The 16,837-nt window shown below is 45.3% G+C and overlaps 1 protein-coding gene across 14 annotated transcripts in view; it reads left to right on the forward strand.

Moving 5' to 3' along the window:
* LOC133365151 (uncharacterized) overlaps nt 1–16,837 on the forward strand; it is a 45,045-nt gene that overhangs the window by 3,386 nt on the left and 24,822 nt on the right. For 6 of the 14 annotated variants that reach the window (XR_009758115.1, XR_009758114.1, XM_061586615.1 and 3 more), the window contains 3 exons: nt 4,812–4,869; nt 9,569–9,747; nt 15,321–15,423. The exons of 1 other annotated variant lie outside the window; for it this stretch is intronic. Coding sequence is in view for 11 of the 13 variants with exons in the window: in XM_061586615.1 (XP_061442599.1) it covers nt 15,326–15,423 (98 nt within the window). In the remaining 2 variants the exon portion in view is untranslated. Of the gene's footprint in view, nt 1–4,811; nt 4,870–9,568; nt 9,748–10,428; nt 10,660–15,320; nt 15,424–16,837 lie in introns of those variants that run through there. 7 more of the 14 variants (XM_061586618.1, XM_061586619.1, XM_061586621.1 and 4 more) reach the window with 5 other exon arrangements.

Below are 16,837 nucleotides of genomic sequence, written 5' to 3' on the forward strand. Positions count from 1 at the left end.
CTTTTACAGTTGGGGAACCTGGGGCTGACAGCACAAATTTATTCATGTTTACTTGGAAGCAAGCCCCATTGTGTTCAAGTTAAGCTTACATAGTGTCTGAATTGTCCAAGGCCAGAAGCAGTGTCCAGGAGATCAGCCGTTTGCCTGGATGGTGCTACTCTCCCTCTGAAAGAACAAATGTGTAGTTCTGGGGTGCTCCTGAATCCATCTTTCTCACTTGCGGCTCAGGTAGCTCAGTGGCTAGGAGTGCCTTTCTCCAGCTATGGCTGGTACACAAACTACACCCATTCTTGGAGAGGGATGAGAACATATGAAGAGTCCTGCAGGATCAGGCCAGTGGCCAATCCAGATGCCCATTATGGGAAGCCCACAAGCAGAACCTGAGTGCAAGAGTACTTTTCCCTCCTGCAGTTTCCAGCAACTGGTATTTGGAAGCATATTGCCTCCATCTATGGATAGCCTGGTTGCAGTGATTCATGCATTGGTAACCTCAAGTCTTAATTATTGCAATTGCACTGTATGTGGGACTACAGGTGGAGCTAAATTCTGCAGCTAGACTGTTGATGGGGACAGACTACTGCCAGCACATCTCAGATGTTTAAAAGCTTGCACTGGCTGCCTGTATGTTACCTGGCCAGGTTCAAGGTTCTTGCGTTAATTTACAACTTGGGTCCAGGATATCTTAAAGATCACCTGAACCCTTATATCCTGGCTCAATCTCTGAGATTTTCGGATGAGTCTCTGTGTGGTCCCTCATGGCTTAGATGTATGGCTCATAATGACTAGAAGCTGTGCATTCCATCTTGTGGGCCCAAGCCTATGGAACTCCGTCCCAAATGAGATTAGACAGGCGCCTTCCTTGTTGAATTTCAGGTGCATGATTAAGACTTTCTTGTTCCAGCAGGCATTTTAAGGTAGGTATGCTTTTATGATTATTTTATATTATGTATGGGTTGTTTTTATGTATACCATTTAGAAATGTGAATGATTAAGTGGTATATAAATGTCTTAAATAAATAATCACTGGTAAAGCTAGAACTATATCCTGTATTTCTCAGATCCAAGTATTTTATCTCTTATACACTGCTAGACAATGCTGGGTGATTGGAAATTATGTACACGATAATACTGGCCTACTTTGCTTGGTTGTTGTAATTATGATTGCCATAATATAATGTGAAATGCTTTGGATGTTTTAAAAATAGATACACAAATGATAATCCCCCCCCTTTTGCCTCAGAGACCAAGGGTGAATTCAAGGTCACTTAACTCAGATCAGGGCTACTATACACAAGATGACTGCCAGACAGAGGAGGCTTTCAATGAGTCCCTGTGACAGGGGTCTGGATGCCGCAAACAATTAATGTATGACACTTTACCATGTGATCTGACAACTTTTTTCACAACATCACAAGCAGCCTGTGCTCATAGGTGTCATGCCATACACACACCCCACACACAGATCAAGGGGCAGTGATGGCCACCAACTTGAATGGCTTTTAAAGAGGATTAGACAAATTCATGGAGGATAAGGCTATCAATGGCTACTATGATGGCTGTGCTCTGCCTCCATATTTATTTATTTATTTATTGCATTTATATACCGCCTTATAGCCGAAGCTCTCTGGGCGGTTTACAACAATTAAAAACATTAAAAACAAGTATACAAATTTAATCCATACCAAATTAAAACCCATACAAACCAGTAGGCAAGTTAAAAACGTGCGATTCAAATGCTGTTGAAAAATGCCTGGAAGAAAAGTCTTGACCTGGCACCGAAAAGATAACAGTGTTGGCGCCAGGCGCACCTTGTCAAACAAATCATTCCATAATTTGGGGGCCACCACTCAGAGTAGGCACCCAGAGGAGGGCCTTGGATGTTGAGCGTAGTGTACAGGTGGGTTCATGTTGGGAGAGGCATTCCATCAGGTATTGTGGTCCCAAGCCGTGTAAGGCTTTATAGGTTAAAACCAGCACCTTGAATCGGGCTTGGAAACATACAGGCAGCCAATGCAAATGGGCCAGAATCGATTTTATATGTTCAAACCGTCTGGTCCCTGTTACCAATCTGGCCGCTGCATTTTGCACAAGCTGCAGCTTCCGAACCGTCTTCAAAGGCAGCCCCACGTAGAGCGCATTGCAGTAATCTAACTTGGAGGTTACCAGGGCATGGACAACTGAAGCCAGGTTATCCCTGTCCAGATAGGGGCGCAGCTGGGCCACCCACTGAAGTTGGTAGAAGGCACTCCGTGCCACCGAGGCTACCTGAACCTCAAGTGACAGAGATGGTTCTAGGAGAACCCCCAAGCTACGAACCTGCTCCTTCAGGGGGAGTACAACCCCATCCAGGACAGGTTGGACATCCACCATCCGGTCAGAAGAACCGCCCACTAGCAGCATCTCAGTCTTGTCTGGATTGAGCCTCGGTTTATTAGCCCTCATCCAGTCCATTGTCACAGCCAGGCACTGGTTCAGCACCTTGACAGCCTCACCTGAAGAAGATGAAAAGGAGAAATAGAGCTGCATGTCATCAACATGATGGTGGTAAATACATCTCTCAAAGAGGGAGTAATGCCATCATCGCTCAAGGAGGCAGTAATAAAACCAATCTTAAAGAAGCCCTCCTTGGATCCCCAAGATCTGAACAACTTTCGCCCAGTCTCAAATTTGCCATTCTTAGGCAAGGCGATTGAGCGGGTGGTGGCAAAACAGTTGCAAGCGCACTTGGAGAAAGCGGATTATCTGGATCCATTTCAATCGGGCTTCAGGCCTGGACATGGGACTGAAACAGCCTTGGTCGCCTTGGTAGATGATATGAGGAGGGCGTGGGATGGGGCGAATGCACCTTCCTTGTCCTCCTTGATCTCTCAGCGGCTTTCGATACCGTTGACCACGTTATCCTCCTGGACCGCCTGAAGAGGTTAGGCATGGGGGGCACTGTATTGCAGTGGTTCTATTCCTTCCTCTCTGGTAGGTACCAAAGAGTGGCATTGGAGGATGAGGTTTTGGATCCTTGGCCTCTCACTTGTGGGGTGCCACAGGGTTCCATCCTCTCTCCGATGCTGTTCAACATCTATATAAAGCCGCTGGGGGCAATCATCAGGAGATTTGGGCTGCAATGTCATCATTTAAATCTTCACCGAGGTTGGCTGTAGAAACCCTGTCCAAGTGCCTGGAGTCGGTGAGTGGCTGGATGGGAAGGAATAAGCTGAAGCTGAACCCTGACAAAACCGAGGTACTGTTTGTGGTAGACAAGGGAAGGCTGGGGGATGTGGACCTGGTGCTCAATGGGGTACGATTGCCCCTGAAAGACCAGGTCCGCAGCCTGGGGGTCATTCTTGACTCCCAGCTGACCATGGAGGCTCAAGTCTCGGCTGTGAGCCGGGCGGCGCTGTATCAACTCCATCTGATACGGAGGCTGCGCCCCTACCTTCCCAACCATCTGCTCCCACTGGTAGTACATGCCCTGGTCACCTCTCGCCTAGACTACTGTAATGCGCTCTACGTGGGGTTACCCTTGAAAACGGTCCGGAAGCTGCAACTGGTACAGAATGCGGCGGCTCGTCTGATTAAAGGCAGCCGCCGGCAAGATCACATCACTCCAGTGCTGAAGGAGTTGCACTGGCTACCGGTTGTTTACCGGGCCCAATTCAAGGTGTTGGTTTTGACCTTTAAAACCCTATACATTTTTAGCCCAGTCTATCTGAAGGAGCGCCTCCAGCATCGTCAGGGATGCCGCTCAACAAGATCAGCCTCAGAAGACCTTCTCTCGATCCCACCGGTTAAAACAGCTAGACTGGTGAGGACTAGAGAGAGGGCTTTTTCAATAGTGGCCCCCACCCTGTGGAACTCTCTCCCAAATGATCTCCGCCATGCCCCTTCTATGATAAGCTTCCGCCGGGCCTTGAAGACCTGGCTCTTCAGGCAGGCTTTTGGGGTGGGTTAGGTTTTTTACTGTTATGGTTTTAAATTTTAATGTTTTAATGTATTGTTTTATCTTGTACGTCGCCCAGAGTGGCTGGACAACCAGCCAGATGGGCGACTAATAAATTTAATAAATAATAATAATAATAATAACATAGTGATGGCAACACACTCCAAAACAACATAGTTGGAGGCAGTATACTGAATACTAATTGTTGCAAACCTCAGGAGGGGAGAGTGCTCTTGTGCTTAGGTCCTGCTTGCAGGCTTCCCATTGGGGCATCTAGTTGGCCACTGAGAGAAGAGGATGCTGGACTAGATGGGCCACTGGCCTGATCCTGCAGGCTCTTCTTATTTTCTTAAGGGACATTTTGAAAAGTGCAATTCTATACACACTTACCTGATATTAAGTCCCATTGAACTCAGTAGGGCTTATTTTTATTTATTGTATTTATTATTTAATTTAATCCCGCCCTTCTTCCCAGTAGGAGCCCAGGGCAGCAAACAAAAACACCGGGGGGGGGGGGAAACACTTTAAAACATCATAGAAACAGACTTTAAAATATATTAAAACAAAACATCTTTAAAAACATTTTTTTTAAAAGTCTTTTTAAAAAAGGAAAGGTTTAAAAACCTATTAAATAGCAATTCCAACACAGACGCAGACTGGAATAAGGTCTCAACCTAAAAGGCTTGCTGGAAGAGGAATGTTTCTGAGTAGACATGCATAGAGATACACTGGAAGATACATACATTAAATATTTAAAACACTTCTGCTCCATCTTTCATTAAAAGGCCTTTAAGATGGCTTACATTAATTGAAAGTTCCAACAACTAACAATATAATTTCCTCCATTTCCCAGTTATTTTTGTTGTTGTTTTTGTAGCCAAACAGGAGCACCCAGACGCAAGAAGAAGATACCAGGAGACTTGAGAAAACCTAAGGTTTGCAGAAGTACTAGATATCTTTGTGGGCCAGTAGGGGGGAGAGAACTTAAGGAGCCACCCCTTCCCTGAAAAACAGCCTAATGAAGGCTGAGTTAGTTCAGTGGCCATGGATTGCTAACTGACTGTTTAGAGGGGAGGGGTGTGACAGAAAAGCAGGGGAATGATGTATCCTGAAAGAAGGCCTGTCTGGCTGGCTAGAACCTTGAACAGGAGCACCTCCATGCTGCAACTTTTTGTTGCCATTCCTACTTGCGTATTTAGCAGCATTATAGCAAGAATCTTAAAATAGCATTAAAACTAACAGCCATTTAAAACCACCAGGGACTCTAAAAGCTATTAAAACCCACTTAGATTGGCCTTTATTCCACAATGCAACTGACTCATGAAATATAACAGACATCCATTACCACAGAACACAACAGCTATGTGGAGCTATGAAAGAATGCAGCGGATTCACAATGCACCTTGGTTTTGAAAAACTCATCTGAAGTGTTACTTCACAAACAACGTGACACCTAAAAGATTTTAAAAAATATTGTGGCGTAGGCTTTCGTGGATTTGGGTGTTGTGGAATTGAGTCCATGAAAGCTGATGCCATAAAAAAATTGTTGGACTTTAGTCCCCAGGAGACTGAAGTTTTTTCTGCAAGAGACTAAGCGCAATTCCAACATGTCTCCTCAGAAGTAAGTCCTATTGAATTCAATGGGGCTTATTCCTGTTGGAAGTGGGGCAAGGGAAGATAGGGCTAGGGTCTTCCAGATGGATAGGCTTTGTTTACCTTTTACCTGTGATGCTCTGACTGGCTTCCTTCTGTCGCTAGACTGTGACGACTTTAGGGAAGCTTCCCTGCCCTTCCTCCTTCCGCCCTTTCCATTCTTTTCTTCTCCGGCTGTCCAGGAGAGAGGAGACATCCCTCTGTCTCTGCTCTCTCTCCACGCATGGGGCTAACTCCCGCACCTGGGCGTTATGCCTCCAACTTAGCTAGTTAGTTAGAACTAGGTATGCCTTTCTATCTACTATGTATTTTGATAAATAAGGTAGCTTTTCTTATTTTACTAAGTCTTCAGTCTCAGCGATGCTGATGCAGGGTAAAAGCCTGCTTTCTTAGGTAAATGCACGCACACGCTGGCACACTCACATTTCAACATCTGCTGTTACTCTTTGCTGCTGTGGTGCTGCTTTTAAATGAAATTAAGCAACACAACTACACACAGCGCAACAATTCCCAAATAAAAAGTGGGTTTACGTTTGCAGCCTCAGGGTAATTTACCTCATTATTTTTAGGTAAATCTTTTTATTGTTAAAGACCACAACATTCAGCTCTATATTTTGGATGTATCCTATGTGCTTGGAAATACATGCTTAGTATTTTTATGCATGTGTTTGGTATGAATTTGATAGAGGTACCTGATGCAAGGAAGCCATGGCTGGTCAGGACTCAACAAATTCCTTGGCACTTCTGAAGTGGCTTTCTTCAAATATGCATCTCTTTCCTGACCATTTAATTTTCTTTTCTTTTAAACATTGTTTTACACACATTAATTCTAAAGCTGCATTGGTCCCCAATGTAACTGCCAGATAACTGTGTGGGGCCTGACAATCGGAGCATTTAATGCTGGTCTAGATCGGTTGCCTGCTCATTTCTAGGCTCAGTTTAAAACGCTGGAACTAACCTAAATAGTCAAGGATCGGGTTGCCTTAAGAACTCCTTATCCCATATGAACCTGCCTGAACTTTTAGATCAGCCTTTCCCAAAGCTGGTGCCTGTAATGTTTCTCTCCCTGGCACCACCTGTCAGGCTCCCACCCGTGGCTACCAGCAGTCAGAATCACACTTTTTATTTTTAGCTCACCCTAGCACAGATCTCTCAAGATCCCACTGCTAGGTAGCACCACCAGCCACTCCCTGTAAACAATACTGCTAGAGACTTCGCCTTAGTCTCCCTATGGCTTGTTACTTTGTGTCTGTGTGCCCTTGCTGTCCACAACCCCCCTGTATCTTTGTCTATAAAGCATACAATCCTGGGTTGCTCTGGATACTTGACGATATCTTCACCGCTGCCACCATTTATTTGATACTGTTTCCCTCCAGCCTTGGTAATTACCCTGCCCTCCCTTCTGGTCTGTGTATCCCCAGCCAAGGATCAGGCTTTTGGTAAACCAATAAAAGTATTTATTTGATAACACCAGGAAATAACAAGATTACTTTAGGAATGTTTAACAAGCGTATGGTTTCATATAGTGTCACTCTTTATGTTTCCAGTCTTATATATTCTGTCTAAATACCAGCCAAATATAATCCAACCCACAACCAACTCCAATCCACACTCCACAACCAATCGCCAACAACTCCCCCACAAAACAGAACCAACTGTCATCCTCTCATTTATACCTTCAGCCATTCAGACGCTCAGCCAATCATCATACAGCATTCTCCAGTATTCTAACCCATGTACTCCCCCCTCTAACTCAATCCACTTACCATATATACCTTAATGCACCTACCATATTTATAGTCATAAAAATACAGGAGCATCACAGTGCCCTCCAGATGTTTTGGACTACAACTCCCACGATTTAGATCAGTATCAGAGACCCTGTCCTGCCACTGCATGAAGTTAGATGGGTGAGTACAAGAGACAGGGCTTTCTCTGTGGTAGTCCGCCATTCTTCTCATTTTGTAATTTAAGGCAGGTTTTAAATATTTGGTTTAATTTCAGCAAACAACTAACATTTGCTGCTTTTTATGGATGTTTATGGTTCTGCTGCTTTTAAATTGAAGTGATGATTGAGTGCTATTAGGAATTGAATATTAGGCAGGCGCCATCTCTGCTATCTTTTCGGCGCCTTTTGAAGACTTTCCTCTTTCAACAAGCCTTTTAAGTTGAGACCTATCCCAGTCTACATCTGTGTCAGAATTGTTTAATATGTTTTTTTAATAATGTTTTTAACCCTTTTTAAAAGTTTTTTTTTTAAATATGTTTTTAATGCTGTTTTGTTTTAATGTATTTTAAGACCTGTTTTTATGATGTTGTAGAGTGTTTTAGTGCTTTGTTTGCCGCTCTGGGCTCCTGCTGGGAGGAAGGGCGGGATCAAATTGAATAAATAAATAAATAAATACTACTGTTTTAATATTTTTTGGGTGACATCCGATGATGTCCACCCACTTGTGCAATGCGAATTCTGGTTTGTTATCTCTCTCCTGTAGCCCCTGTGTACTCCTAAAATCTGCTCCAAAAGGGTCCCCAACCCTCTGGAGCAGATTTTTGGGGCACACCGGGGGGGTTGCATGGGAGGGAAGAAGCAGCAGAAGGCCCCTTTGCACAAGCGGGCACCCACTTGTGCTGTGTTAGGTATCACTCAATGTATTGAATCTCTATTATATTGCAGGGGTAGGGAACCTTTTTAAACCCAAGGGCCACTTTACCTTCCAGGCAACCTTTTGCGGGCCACATGCCAGCGGTGGGCGGGGCCAGAGGCAAAAGTGGGCAGAGCAACAAATGTAAATTTTACCTTTGCACACACACTCACACAGCCCTCTTGGACTACCACAGAGAAGACCCTGTCTCTTGTACTCACCCGTCTAACCTCATGCAGTGGCAGGACAGGGTCTCCGATACTGATCTAAATTGTGGGAGTTGTAGTTCAAAACATTATCACCATTCAGGGGTTCACTCCAGCCTGGCAAAAACATTCAGAGTGCAGAGCAGGTCCAGGGAGGGGTGTGGCCTGGGGAGAGTTTTGAGGGCCAGTTACAGAGGCCTGGAGGGCCACATTCAGCCCCTGAGCCCTCAGTTCTTTTAATTTTGTCTTGCTGTTAATTTTATTGTTATGGTATTTTCTGCTGTAAGCCGCTTTGAACATTTTTAACAGAAGGATGATGATGATATACTGATAGTGAACTGATTCTTCAAGCATGGATCTTAAATGAGGCAAAATGGCACCATTCACACACACACAGGAGGGAAGTATCAGTAGGGTTATAAGAACCCCAAGTTTTTCACAAGCACAAAAACCTTTAGGGAAAAAAACTAATTGGGGGGAACCTAAAAGTAACCAAATGAGGTCTGAGCATGCTCAGTGGCATGTCTGATAGAATGGAGTGTTCTGGAAAAGGTCCTGGCTGGCTGGCTGGCACCCTGAACAGAAGCATTCAATACTACAACAGACTTTTTTTTTTGCAAGTTTCACTTGTAATACAGTTATTCCTAAACTTTTGAATCTCATGCCAATATCCTATTGCCAATGTCCTGATCCTTCTGCTGTCTCCAGTTCCACTTATTCACCCCTTAATTCCCATTTCTGGACTCCTGGCAAGCCAGAGCCCTAATCTGCTTTGGGAATTGCTATATCAGTGACAATATTTACTGTTTTTTAAAATCAGATCAGTTTTGATCCTCACACTTTAATAAATTTTATATTAAAATAACTTTGCCCCAGCTAGAGCCAATGTAGCATAATGTGCAGAGCGCTGGGTGCAGGAAACTCGGGCACGGGTCCCCTGCCTACTGACAAAACTCGCAGTGAAGGCTTACACAACTCACCATGTTTCAGGACAGATACAGTTACAGAATTGCACCACATAAGAGTGATGTTGATTAGGACTGTCACCTTTTTTTGTATTAACACTGCTACTGTACCTTTAACTGCACCTTGATGTACAAATAATGAAACATTTCCTATTGCTTTTATATCAGTGCCAGGAGAAGCTTCACCTGCTACTTTTCCCCATGCTAGCTGAGTAAAAATCAGAGGAAGAGAGTCAGCAAAAAAGTTGACAATCGTAGCTTCCTTAATCTGCATGTAATTCATTGTGGGTGAGTGTGCCAGGACGTTGCGGCCAGCTGCAGCTTCTCCATCAAAGCACACACGTGTGGTGAGCATCACACAAGATGTTCTTGCAGGTTACAGCAGAGTATTTCTTGCACACAAGCTGCCAAATTGTAGGAATCTTCTTCATGTTTAAAGCTGCCTTCAAATTACTTTTTGCACAGATAAGATATGCTTAAGTTGTAGCTTCTTAGGTTGGTGTGTGTGGGGGGAAATCCAAAGAGTGAATAAACAGTAGCCAGTGTTATTTTGGCATACAGATTATGCCACGTGGTAATGGATGAGCATATATTAGCCATTTAATTAGTCATTTAACTGTCTAAGTTCAAGCAAAATAATCTGCATGACAATGACTCAATGCAGTCACATGGTATCTGGGAATAAATATTTAAACATTAAGTATCACAATTAAAAAGAGAAATGAGGGAGGGTTCATGCCCAAAATTATTTTTAGGGCAAGAGGTTGTCAGGTTGTCTTAATCCACGGTTGGCCAATGCTACAGATGTTGCTGGAACACAATTCCATCATCCTTGTTGATGCTGGCTGACTGTGATGTGACTTGTAGTCCAGTAACATCTGGAGGGCACCACATTGGCTATCCCTGCTTTAAAGAGTATTGATGGCAGCTGCCTCTTGCTTCCCTCCTTACTCCTCTCCCTTCTGGCTAAAACAAGGGGGACCTTCAGTTTTTGCTGTGTAGCCAATGAGAGAGGAAGGAACCTGATGGTGGAGAATGCAACAGCATTAAAGCTCTCCCACTGCATCAGGCAGTAGTTCCAGTAATACTAGCTATTGCACCAAGCAATTTAAACAATTTTTCAAAAAAAGAAAGTGGACAAAAGCTTGGAAGAAAGTGATTGATAGAACTCCTAACTGAGAAGGTCCTGATTCTGCAAGCACTTCGCTTTGAGCAGGGTTAATCCATTTGTCTGGCCGCTTTAGGAAACTTGCTAAAAGGTGAATGACATTTGCTTTTTCGTAGGTTGGCATATGAAAAAAGTACTTGGAATAATGCAAGATCTTCTTTTTTCAAGCAGACAGTTTGCTTGAATAGCCAGAGATAAGCAGAAATTTGAGCTGCAGCTTTCACTTTGCCGATAAAACACAAAAATAATCCTGGCTTGGCTTTGTGGAACTGGAGCAGGAATATACAGTAATATCGAAGGCATATAGCTGCTTTAATCCCTTTGTATATTAAAAGCAGGATTGCCAAACTTTTTAATGCCTGGTTCCTATGTTTGTAATAGCAGCCTGAAACACAGACATTGCTTAAATGACTGTTGACAGTGGGATAGGCGGAGATCTACAAATGTGTTTGCTGCATCAGGCACCTCCCCACCTCCTCCGTAGCTCAGTGGCAGAACATCCGCCTTCAATGCAGGTCCTAGGTTCAACCCCCTCCCTGGCATCTCCAGGTAGGGTAGTGAGAGGCCTCTGCCTGAAAATCCTGGAGAGCTGCTGCCAGTCAGTGTAGACAGTGCTGAGTTAGATGGAGCAATGGTCTGACTGGGTATAAGGAACTTCCTCTGCTCCTATGAGGAGATCCCCTCACTTGGAAATGGGAAGGAGAGCAAGTGATCATTGCTGCAGCCATGCTGTGCTCTGAACACCTCCGGTGTCCACTGTGCACATCACAGACAAGAGCCCTCCGCTCCTCAGGAGAATAGAGTTGACGCACACACAGAGTTTGGCTGGCTACCAGCACCCACCAACATGGGCAGACCCTCTTGTAATTGGAAACACTTCTGCAGTTCTAACAAGTGTCCTGAGCTACTCTAGGCAAAGGAGCAGGGCCTCTTATAAAAAAGCTGTGTGCCCACCTTGTGGAAGTCTGTTGCCTCTCAATTGCGACACCTTGTAGCACAGTGGGGAGAAGACCCTGGCTGGGAGTCCAGAGTCTGTGAGTTCAAATCCCCACCCGTGTCTCCTGGGTGTCAAGGGCCAGCTAAAGATCACCCCCACAGGGAGTGGCTCAGGGGTTCCGTGCCCTGCCACCTGTGCAGCCATGGGCAAGCGGCATAGTCCCAAGGAGCCCAGTTGTCCCCCAGCTGGCGGTTGCAGACAAGGCAAGGGCCGGCTTGTGCAGCTGTGGCAAGCTGAGTAGGCCCTAGCCAGCTGGGGAGGACTAGCCTCAGAGGGAGGCAATGGTAAACCCTCTCTGAATACCACTTACCATGAAATCCCTATTCGTAGGATCGCCATAAGTCGGGATCAACTTGAAAGCAGTTTCTATTTCCTAGTTAAGTGATGGGATCCAAAACCTGTTATACTGGCTTTTGCCAGACTGACCTCTCCAGGTGTTTTGGACTACCACTCCAGGGGCTGATGGGAGTTGTAGTCCACAGCATTTAGAGGACAGCAGGTTGGTGAAGGCTGGCTTATGTTGTGCCAAGGTTTTAAGAGCTGCCCTCTTCCTTTGAACTAGGGTTGCCAGTTTCATAGCCTGAGACTGATCCTGTATCTTTAGGAGAAGAGAGAGTCAGCCAAGTGCAGGTGTTCTTGCAACACAGTAATGGGAAAAACCACAAAGTGGAATTCTCCCTACCCCCTGCACAACTTTTAAAGATATAGAAGACCTCTTGGTTCCAAGGGAGGATTCCACCTTGTGGTTTTTCTCATTACAGTGTTGCAAGAACACCTGCTCTTGGCTGACTCTCTCTTCTCCTAAAGATACAGGATCAGTCTCAGGCCATGAACCTGGCAACCCTACTGGGAAGAGCCATAAAAAGTCCAGCACTCAGTTACTTACCACCTGTGTCCAAAGCCTCAAACTCTGTGAGTGTACAGGTTGAAAATAAAACTGTGTAGCAATCACACTTGAAGCAAAACCTGGCTCAGGAGCAGCCAATGTGGTGCTGCCCAGATGTTGTTGGACTCCAGCTTCCATCGTCCCTGACCATTGGCCATGCTGGCTGAGGCTGGTGAGAGTTGAGGGCACCATGTTGGTTGGCCCTGGCTTAGATAATGCAGGTTCAATAGAAAGCTCAAGGCCAAGGAGGCAAGTTAAGTAAAAGAACAAATTTAGTTTGGTTGTTAAACACTCATGGTTTCTAAGGCCATTTCAAGGAGGAACTAGCCATTTAAGAACTTGACAGCCTGATCTCATACACAGTTTACTTGGTGCTGTTTGCAGTAAATCCCATTGAACTCAGTGGGACCTAGTTCTGAGTATACATGCATTTGCTCTGGTTGGCAGTATCATAAGGACTGGGGCCTTTTTCTCCCTGGGCCTGTTGCACCTGTGATGTTATAACTACCCATAACATGAGCAGGTGAAACTTTGTCCATCACTTGCAGGGAAAGCTTTTCAGGAAAAATTTTACCTGCTATCAGTACGAGTCAAGCTGCTGAAGTAGAAATTTGGCAAACCACAGAACTAGTACAGGACAGACATAGGTTTGCCATTCAACACCACCATATTAATGGAAACAATATAGCTGTGTACTGTGTGACTCAGTTCCCCCCCCCCCCCGGCTCATGATCTAACTGGAGCATACATAACACTACTAAGTGGCTATTTGAGGAACTCCCTAATCCTGTTTAAGCCATTTGGCAACTATGAGCCCTGTTATAATAAGCCAATCCCAAGTTACCTAGGCTGCATTCAGATAGTAGCAGTTTATTCCATTTTCCCATTGTTGCTGAACTACAACTCCCACCCATCAGCCTCAGCAAGCCTGGTCAGTGGGTAGGGGTGGTGGGAGGTGTAGTTCAACAACATCTGGAGGGCCAAAGGTTCCCCATACATGTGCTAGATGGACCAGTTGTGTGGCTTGGTGCGGGGCAGCTTCAAGTGTTTACCACTGGGATAGGAAATGGAGAAATAACTTCTTACCACTGAGGCTGCTTTTGCTTCCCATCTAATTTTACGGTGCTTCAGTTCACCTAAGGAAAATGTAAGGGTAGAGAGACATCACAGTCTCCAGAATATGCAAAGATGCTCCAGGGTTTATACATAACAATAGCTTCCTTCTAAAAGGTAATCAAGGTAATTGCACATCAGGATCTTTTTCCAGCAACTGTTTCTGGGATCCCATTCATAACAAAACAGTTGGCCTTTTCTCATACAGGATCCCATAGTTAGCCATCTCCCATTCACTTAGAAGATGCCTGATACCTGTTGCTTTCCAATGGGCATCAGTTAAAACAGACAGCTTTCTTTTGTGATTCAGTGTCCCATGTGAGGGTTGATGCTTATCTTCCTGGATGGTTTTGGGCCATCTTATGCTTATGAGAACATAACCACAGCTTTACTGGTGAGACTATCAGTGTATGTGAGGTGGGGGAGGCTTTTCACAGGTGAGGGAACAGTAAAGCCAAGTTTGCTTCCAAGAACACATTATAAACAGCCATAACCGATCTTAGCTCTGCAATAAACCAACCTGGATGAAATGATGTTTGCAAATGGCAACTCCTACGGTAGATGTGGAACACCAGTACCAGTGAATGCTTATATATTGCATTTACATGTTACATCGGGGTAGCCAATGCTGTGCCCTCCAGGTGTTGTTGGACTACAACTCCCATCTTCCCTGACCACCGGCCACCAACTTGGATGGCCTTAAAAAAGGATTGGACAGTGGAGGACAAGGTAATCGACAGCTACTAGTCATGACAGCACTGAATACCAGTTGCTGGAAACTGCAGGAGGGGAGAGTGCTCAGGTCCTGCTTGCAGGCTTCCTATTGAGGCGTCTGGCTTGTTGCTGTGAGGGCAGGATTCTGGACTAGAAGGGCCACTGGCCTGATCCAGCAGGCTCTTCTGATGTTCCTATGGTTGGGAGTTGTAGTCCAACACAATCTGGAGGGCACCATGTTGGCTATCTCTTTTTTTACATTTGTGTTCTTAAATCACAAACGTGTGAAGAAGCACAGGGGACCTCATACTGACCTTCTCTGAGTCAAGAAATCAACTCCATAACGCAGCTTCTGCCAGCCTGGTGCTCTCAAGTTGTTTTGGATTCCCAACTCCCATCAGTCCTAGCCGGCTGGTTGGAACTGATGGGAGTTGTGGTCCCAGACATCAGAAGGGCATCAGGCTGAAGAAGGCTGCTGTAAGGGAAGGTTCACATGGTACATTTCTTATCGGTATGACACCGGCTTTCTCCAGGTGTATGATATTTGTTGGGGCAAATGTGATCCTGGTAATTGTGACCATGGGCAGCAGCTATTTCTGTGATTATTGCGGGCTCCTCCTTATAGTTTGCACAAACAAGTTACCCTCTCCCTAAATACTGCTTTTGCAGGGATTCTTTAAAATATAATGCAGGCATCACCTTGACAATTATGAGGGCTATAAATGTGCATTCCTTTCTAAACAAAAGTTTATATCCCAGCAGGGGTAGCTAACGTGGCCCTCTGCAAACGTCATCAGACTACAACTCCCATTATAGCTGACCATTGGCCATAGTGCTGGGGCTGCTGGGAGTTGTAATCCGACACCGGAGTGCACCACGTTGGCTATCCCTGTATCCACCGCTAGGTATCAGATTCCACACAAAGTCACCTGTTTTAATAGAAGGAGTCTCCAAATGTTATTGTGTCCAGAGACTTAATATCTCGCCCTGTTCTAAGGTCCTACATTTAACGGTGGCGTGTTCTCTGCATTGTCTCTTCTAGAAACCATGTCTGCAGTGTGGCTACAGGTTGGACAATGTGGCAACCAGATTGGGCAGGACTGGTGGCAAATCATCACCAGTACAAACAACACAGAAGCTGGCATGTAAGTCTATCAGAAGAGTCCTGGAGACCAAATACCTACGTAGTCCAACGTCGTCTCTGTCTCTCACAGTGGCCAACCGGATCCCTCCGGGAAGCCCACAAGCAGACATGACTGCAATAGCCATATCGGTGACAGAGCATCTACGTTGCATGCAGAAGGTCTCCAGTTCGGTCCCTGGCACCTGCAGGTAGGGCTGGGAGATAAACCTGCCTGGAACCCTGGAGAGCCCCTGCCAGTCAGCATAGCCAATACTGAGATAGATGGGCCAATGGCTTGACTAAGCAGAAGGCAGCTTTCTATGGTAATGTGTTTTATCAGGGCCAGCTCCAGCCATGCCAGGGCCCTTGGGCGCCAGCTTGCCCCGGGTCCTGGCACACACCTTCACACACACTCACTAGCCTACCTGTCTCTTGCAGGGAGGGAGCTTTGTTATGACATGTGCTCTTGGGAACCTGAGTGTGTGCCTTTGCCACCCTCATGTCCCATGAAGCACACCTCCTTGAGAGGAGGGGATCTTTTGCTAGGGATAAAACAAGCGCTTTGCCCTGAAATGTGCTTAAATGGTGTCTATATTTAACCCAAGAAATGCAGGTCCAAACCAAAATAAAGCAAAGCTTGATTTTATTGAGAGAAAGAGTAGGAAAACATTACAGAATTACTTGGGTGCATGGCAGCATTAATCATTAATATCCTAACCCATTTATAACTTTAAACTAAAGAAATCAAAGGACCCTATTACTATAAGAGATGAAAGGTAGGAGATATTACCTATCCTATGCCCGGAATGGGCGGTTGAATACAGCTGAAGCTATGTGGAAGAGCTCTGATCCAAAACCAGGAAGGAATCTCTTGGTCTCAAGGTTTTGCACCGAGACCCAGAGTCTCCCCGGTTCTGTCCCTGCAGTCCTTGATGCGTTCCTTGAGAGCGCAGTACATGTGTGTCGGAGCTCTGGAGTTCCTCAGCCCCCCTCCCTCTTTCTTCCTCTCCTCCCCTCTCCTTTTCTACCTTCAAGCCTCGGTTTTAAAATACTTTTTCCTCTCTCCCCCTCCTGCCAAGGAGGGTATCAAAGTCTGGTGATGTTGTGTATGTGTGTGTGTGTATCTCTAACTGACCCTGAAAAACTAAGGCTCCTAACAAACAATGGGATGCACTGTGGGTGAGGGAAATTTGCCAAAGGACAAGATAACTGGAGTGCATACCGCAGATCAGAAAAGGTACCACCAGGGCCAAGAAGATGCCAGCATGGTTAACGAGCAAAGTCAAGGAAGCTCTTAGAGGCAAAAAGTCTTCCTTCAGAAAATGGAAGTCTTGTCCGAATGAAGAAAATAAAAAAGAACACAAACTCTGGCAAAAGAAATGCAAGAAGACAATAAGGGATGCTAAAAAAGAATTTGAGGAGCACATTGCTAAGAA

Source organism: Rhineura floridana, chromosome 10 (genome assembly GCF_030035675.1).
Source record: "Rhineura floridana isolate rRhiFlo1 chromosome 10, rRhiFlo1.hap2, whole genome shotgun sequence".
Lineage (NCBI taxonomy): Eukaryota > Metazoa > Chordata > Lepidosauria > Squamata > Rhineuridae > Rhineura > Rhineura floridana.